Genomic DNA, 6,970 nt, shown 5'->3' on the forward strand with positions numbered 1-6,970 from the left:
TGTTTCTACCCCACCCCCACCCCCAAAGGGTGCTTGGTGACTTTTATCATTGAAAAAAACTTAAATAAATGTATGTCATTGCAAGATGTTGATGTCTCTGGGAGTTTCAGCCAGCCCTGCCTCAGGAGTCGCTTAACCTCTCTGATGGTGACTCATCGCTGAAAAAGACAGCAAGGAAGGAAGGAAGGAAGGAAGGAAGGAAGGAAGGAAGGGAGGAAGGGAGGAGGGAAGGGGGGAGGAAGGGAGCGAGGAAGGAAGGAAGGGAAACTGGAAACACCTGGAGTGTAGCTTTGATGTAAAGATTAAATGATGTGATGTATAAGAAAGCATTACTTGGTTGAACCATCAAATGTGCCAAAATTTTGTGCCCACTAGACTGGGAACAAGAGTTCAACTTATCTAAATTTCAGGCAATAATAAAGCCCAGACGGTTCTTGTTAACATTGAATTCTCTTAAGAAGACTTACCTAAGAAACAGTTGATCTGAAATCCCAAAAAAGAACTCTAGATCTCATTTTGATTAAAAGGTACTTTAAAACTCCTTAGAGTCTGCTGAGACTGCTCACCCTAAATCATGTATTCTTAATTGAACCATTGTAGCATGAGTAATAGCGGTGGACATTCACTGATGGCTTCATACACATTATCTCAATTCTCACAATCATCCTACGATGAGCCTATTGTTATCTCCGCTTTAAAAGTAAGCCTTAGTTTAGAGAGGTAAATACTTTAATCAAAGCCCACAGCTGTGTTCAAGAGCAAGGTCTAGACATAGACGTGTTGACTCCACCTTCCCGTTCCCAGCCGCTGCACACACTGTCTCCTTCCACTTGTTGCCAGCTGCGTCCAAGAGGAGTTTTTCTGAAAATCTAATGCTCCCCAGGGCTTCCCACCCCCTGGGGGCGGAGCTGGAGGTGGGGGTGAGGAGGGAAAGGACGACACCGAGTTCAGACACACTGAAAGTTGGAACGCTGAAAACAATCAACTTTAGGGAGATTAAAGGGGAGGAAGAGAAGGAACTAGGGAGCCCCTGTCTGGGGCCTTGAGAGCTGGGGCTAGTACGTTTCCTCCTCCCCACTCACTCGCGGAGCCCGCCAAGAGGCCAGGGGGCTCCCCCAATATAGCTCCCTTGCCAAGTCTTGGCGACCGTAGCTGAGATGCTCCGCCTACGAAGAGGCCATCTGGGTTCCCCAGACCCAGACTCTGCTCAAAGCGAGAAGTTTCCGGCTGAGGCTAGGCGTAGACGGGTCAAGACTCGCTCCTCCGGCGGCGCCCAGCCTCTGCTCCCAGAACCGAACTCCCCGCCGCGGGGGGACCCCACCCTGCGCCCACTTAAGACTCCAGCATGCTCTTCCAATCCCGCGGGTGCCCAGCCGTCTCCGCCTCAGTTTTCCTCGGCCACGTGAGTGGAGAGTTGAGCAAAGGCCGGGCCGGAAGGACGGGCTCGGGTTGCAGAGCAAGGGTTCCACCCCCCATCCTCTCACGTCCCCTAGGAGAGCCCCCGTGGACGGGGCTGACCTCTGCAGCTCCCTCTATTACCGTATTCACCCAGATACGAGCCGCGCGCAGCACCCTCTCCCATTTTCCTGGCTTTTGAGAACCGTCGACACAAACCAAACCTTTCCGGAAGGTGGCTGGGGGGTGGAGAGGAATTCGAAGGGCGCGGGAAGAAAGCTCCCGGGGAGGAAGGTACAGATTAGCACGTGGTTCCTGCCGGAACCAATGAGGGTCAGCGATCTCGGCCTCGGTCACCCGGCCGGCAGGGATGGCCCAGAGGAAGGCGCAGTCCAGGACACTGGGCTTCTGCCCGCTGTGCTTGCAGCGACAAGAGGGGAAGCTCAGGGCGACACCCAGAGGGTGACCGGGGATACCCCAGCCCCGCCTCCTCCGCCTTCGGGATGCCGCTGAACCCTGTCACCTCCACCCCCTTCTCAGTCAATGATATCCTGAGGCTGGAGCCAGAGCAGATAGATCCCGAATTCTTGCAACTCCGGGAGGCACCGGGCAGCCCTGAAAGCTTTCAGTGCCAGCGACCGGTCCCAGAACCGCTAAAGTCAGAGGTTCACAGCACCTGCAGCGCCCGCGGCGGAAACAGCGACAGGACCGACGAGTCGGGGTGTCCTGGTGGTCCCCCCGAGACGCTCGCAGAGATGGACTCAGAACGCGTGGAGGAGCCACGTAAGTACGCGCGCTCAGGTCTCGGCTTCTACACGGGGATCCTGGCTGTGGGGTTGGTCATGACCAGTTGGCGCCTGGGGCTAACGCGCATCTCCTGGTCTTTCCTGCTCCGAGGGCTTCTATTTCCCCTTGTTTGAGAATTCCAAAAGGCAGATCTCTCAGCCCCCTCTACCATCCCCTTCAGACACCCGGTGTGCTTCCTGCGCCCCCTGAATCGTAGGGGGTTCATTATTTCCATAGCCTGCCCTCTGCTTCGCACAAGCTCATCACCCCCAGTCACAGCCACACTTCCCAGAAACTCCAGCTTCCCTTTCTCACAGCGAAACCCTCTAGATGTCTTAGCTCTGTTCCAGCACCACGGGTCTCCCCTGCCATTTCCTCGTCTCTGTACCCTAAAGCGTCTGCCCCAAGTGTAGCCATCAAAGCAGCCGAGCGCTTTGGGAGTGGAAAGTCGGCCGGCTCTGGGGCAAGCCGCAGCTTGGGGCTTGCTGAGTGGCCTGGCCAGCCCAGTCATCCTCCGCCCAGGTTCCTCGTCTGGACAAAGAGAGGTGGCGACCAGATCAGGTCGTGTCTGCGTCCCTAGGCCTGAACGGCCCTGCGGGCGCTGGCGGGCGCTCCTCCGCGTCTGGCAGCCGGGTAAGGGCAGCTCCAGGTTTCGAAGCTCTGGGAGACGACTCCGGGGGTCTCCGTGCCTGGTCTCCGAAAGTGCCACGTCGTGCGCAGGGAAGCCAGGCCCTGGCACCTGTGCCTAGCCGCAGGAAGGGAAGGAGCAGGCATTGAGTTGTGTTGCCTTGGCTCCTGAGACCTGGGAAGCTTCCGCAGAAAAGTGTCCACATTCCAAGGGATGAAGAAGCCACTCTTCTCTCTGCGCCTCCCTGCGCGTCTGGGGTCCGCCCGCCAGGCCTGTCGTGTCGGGCCTCTTCCGCCAGGCCGTGCCACGGCCCATCCATTCAAGGCTCAAACGAATAAGTAAAGGGACTAGTTCAGAGTTGTTTGTTGACTAATGGCCTGGTTACTCACCCACTCCAGGAGCCTGGAGAACATTAACCTTTGCTGTGTGTTCTCAGAGAGGCCTGTGGGTTTCTGCAGACTCTATAAACACTAATTCCCTCCGAGCTGCTCAGCCAACTTGTCACTCACTCTGGCTTTGTTGAGAAAGGATCGCGGTACTCGGACCACAGCTGTTACCTGCCAGCCAAAGGCACGTGCACCGCTTTCTCCTCACCTGGGGAACCCCTAAGCAGCATCTCTTATGAGGCTGCCGTGGACTTAACTCGGAGGAGGGGCCTGCGCCCAGCTCCAGGGACTAAGCCCGGGTCCACTGCAATGATCGAACGTTCCTGGTGGAGTCTGCGTACTTCGCCTGTCCCCAGACCACCTTGCTTTCAGAGACCAGGGCAAGAGGGGCTGCAGACCAAGGGCGCTTGCTGCTGGCACGCACCAGGGTGTCACGCAGCCCCTTGGCCTGCATGGTCAGTGACTCTGAAATGGGATCCTTCTTGTTCCAAAGAGTTGCTTAAGGTCAGTTGTTACTTTTCAATTTGCTAAGATTAAAATCCCCATCAATATTTTCCCTCTTTGCGAGATGTCCCCAGTTTCTCTGAGCACAAGCTGAAGGAAGGCCGAAGAAAGTTTTTATTTCCACAAACTTCAGCTATCAAACAGCCCCATCACCTGCCTCCAGAAGACTGTGTCAACAGGGGTGGGGGTTTGGAGTCGGGTTCCAACCCGCACCTTCCCTAATCAGGCGAGTTCTGCTCTACCTCACCCAGAACTCGCAGCCCCTCGGCGTTCCTGGTTTTCTCCTGGCGTGATTCTCCATGAAAACTCAGCGTTTCCTCTCGACCTACCCTTGAGTTAAAACAGAGCTTAGCCAAGACAGAAAAGAGGTGGGGAGAAGGGGAGGAGAGGCTGTATCTCTGCGTGCTTCAGGCACAGCCGCCTCAGTCCGGGTGATCCGCGAGGGCACCAACCCTGGGAAGAGGAAGGCAGGGTGAAACCAACGCCACCTGCTTGCCAAAGACACCCCAAAGGAGAAAGAGGTCGCTTTTTAAAAAGCCAAATGTGGGTCTAAACTTTGTATATTCCTCCAAGAGAACCGCAGTTTCCAAGCCAAGAATCAGGAAACCGAAATATTTTGTTCAGTTTTATTCTATTTGGATTAAAGAGCATCACATCCAAGAAAGATGGGACCGGTCCCTGGTGCCGGTGGAGCGCTTGATGACCAAAAAGACAAGGGTGTGGGCAAGGGTGGGGTGAAGGTCGGAGACTCTCGGGGCACCCGCCCCTGCCTTGGATCTGAATAACCTGCGATGCGCCCCGGACCACCACGGATAACCAGGCAGACAGGAACCCACTGGCAAGCGCGTCACCAAGTTTCCGCTCTGTCCCTAACTCTCTCTCTATCATCTCTCTCTCTCCCTTTCTCTGTCCCCCCTTTCCACCCAGGGCGGTCCAAAGTCAATCTCCATCTAACAGGCCCCCACACTCACACATGGTCCTCGAGGCAAAAGCTTCCCCAAACACCGCCACGCTAGAACCGAACCACAGCGAATCGCCCCCTACCCCACCACCCACCCACAGACCTTCTAAGAAGAAAATGAAGTGGTCTTAGATTCTTGATCAACTACCTTTTGGGACAAGGCTGTACACCGGGGACCCTGGAGTGGCAGCATTTACGTATGCGCCTGCAGATACAACAGCGGCAGAGCGTGGGGGGAAAGGAGCCTTCAGACCGTCCTGGGACGGGGGTGAGGGGTCGGCAGAGGGGACGGAAGGGGACGCGGAGTGAAGGCTGCCAGGGGAGAGGGGCGTCTCTTGGAAACCATGTAACTGCTTCGGGGAGCCGGAGGCTGGGCGCTGACGCTGTTCCTTCCTGTGCTTTTAGAGCCGGGCCTCAGCGCAGCCTCGCCCCTCCACGGCGGGACCAGGGGGCCAGAGCTCGGCGTCGGCGACCCCGGCAGCGGCGCGCGCGGGACCGGCCCCGAGCAGCCCAAGGCGCGCCAGCGGCGGAAGCCCCGCGTGCTCTTCTCGCAGGCGCAGGTGCTGGCGCTGGAGCGGCGCTTCAAGCAGCAGCGGTACGTGTCGGCGCCCGAGCGCGAGCACCTGGCCAGCGCGCTGCAGCTCACGCCCACGCAGGTCAAGATCTGGTTCCAGAACCGGCGCTACAAGTGCAAGAGACAGCGCCAGGACAAGTCCCTAGAACTGGCGGGCCACCCCCCGGCGCCGCGCCGGGTGGCGGTGCCCGTGCTGGTGCGGGACGGCAAGCCCTGCCTGGGCCCCGGCGCGCCGGCTTTCTCGGGCCCCTACGGCGCCGCCGCGGCGCCCTATTCCTGTTACGGCGGCTACGCGGGCGCCCCTTTTGGCGCCGGCTACGGCGGCGGCTACGCGGGCGCGCCCCCGGGTCCTGCGACGCCCGCACCCCTGGCCAGCGCGGGTTTCGGCGGGGGTGGCCCCGGCGCCGGCCCGCAGAGCCACCTGCCCGCCGCGCTGCAGGGCGTCAGGGCCTGGTGAGGCGCGGTGGCTCCGAGACGCCCGCCGTGTCCCGGTGCTCCGTGCCAGCCTCGCCGCCCACCGCTTTCGGCGGCCGGGATGGAGGGCGGCGCTGGCGGAGCGACCGGATGGCACTTCTCCCCGAGCAATCCCTGGGACTGCGAATTGCCCCCGACAAGCCATCCCGCTGAAGGCCCGGGGACGGTCTTCTCCCCAAAGACAGCGCGCAGGGCCTGCGCCGGCCGCCCACGAAGCAGCCCTGGGAGGGAGGAGAGCCCGGGGTGGCTGGCAGTTTCTCGTTCGGAGCAGTACTGAAGCAGGTGACTTGTGGAGCCTCAAACCCAGGGTTTGCTGATAGGCTCCTGAATTTGTGCGCAGCAGCCTGCAGCCTGGGCGGGGTGGGGGGTGGTGGTGAATGGGGGGTTCGGGGCTCTAGAGGGCCTCGATCCTCCATTAAAGGCAAGGGGGGTGGGGAAGAATGAGGAGTCCAGTGAGATGTGGGAACCCGGGTGTAGAGCGGGGCGGGGTGGGGGGTGCAGGAGGTCCTGGTGAGGAACTATCGTGTGAGCTAACCCCTCAGGGGACTTTAAAATGCCCTCCCCCCCTACCCGCCTCGCTGCTCTGTTCGCAGAGGACTGCATTAATCCAGTGGGGACGTGGTTGCTCTCGGGGAAGGTATTCTGGCTCTCCCCTTTACCGTCACTGCATTTTATCCCCTGTATTCAGCCCAGCACCTTGAGTGAATACACTAAATATATTTGTGTGTGTTTGCGTGTGTGGGGGCCATTAGAATCCACCCACCTCTCCTTACCTCTAAGCAACTTCGAATTAAAATAAAAAACGACACCCAGAAGTTCTGACTCCTCGGTGCAGACAAGATTTCCTAGGGAGACAAAATGGTTGGACTCCTGGAGATAGGTGACCTGATTTCTTCGCTCTCTCTCTCTGTGGAGTTTCTTTCAAACCACAACCCTTTTCTAAACCAGGCAACAGGAAAGGAGGCATCCAGGAGGCCGTAAGTCCACCTAGGGATGGGTAGGACACCTGAACTTTAGGGGGAAATCATGACCCTCCTCCGTAAAGATGTTTGAAATTCTGCAAATTTAAGACCGAAAACAAACTCATTCTATTAATGGGAACAAGGGGTCAGATACATTTATCTCTGGCAGGAAAATTGGGCCCCTGTTTTCTCCCCTTGGATAACATTTGTAGACAATGAAAACTCTGGTTCTTCACCCCTCCACCACTAACATGCCAAAAATTAAATTCTATTTAATAAATGCGAATATTTAACAAAAAT

The 6,970-nt window shown here is 57.7% G+C and overlaps 1 protein-coding gene across 1 annotated transcript; it reads left to right on the top strand.

Moving 5' to 3' along the window:
* Nucleotides 1-1,664: 1,664 nt before the first annotated feature.
* Nucleotides 1,665-5,691, top strand: NKX2-6 (NK2 homeobox 6). Its single transcript, XM_042982642.1, has 2 exons — nt 1,665-2,178; nt 5,066-5,691. The coding sequence occupies exons 1-2, from the start codon at nt 1,899-1,901 to the stop codon at nt 5,689-5,691; spliced, it is 906 nt and encodes a 301-aa protein (XP_042838576.1). The 5' UTR covers nt 1,665-1,898.
* The last annotated feature ends 1,279 nt before the right edge of the window (nt 5,692-6,970 follow it).

The sequence above is a fragment of the Panthera tigris genome, chromosome B1, assembly GCF_018350195.1.
Source record: "Panthera tigris isolate Pti1 chromosome B1, P.tigris_Pti1_mat1.1, whole genome shotgun sequence".
In the NCBI taxonomy this organism is placed as follows: Eukaryota; Metazoa; Chordata; class Mammalia; order Carnivora; family Felidae; genus Panthera; species Panthera tigris.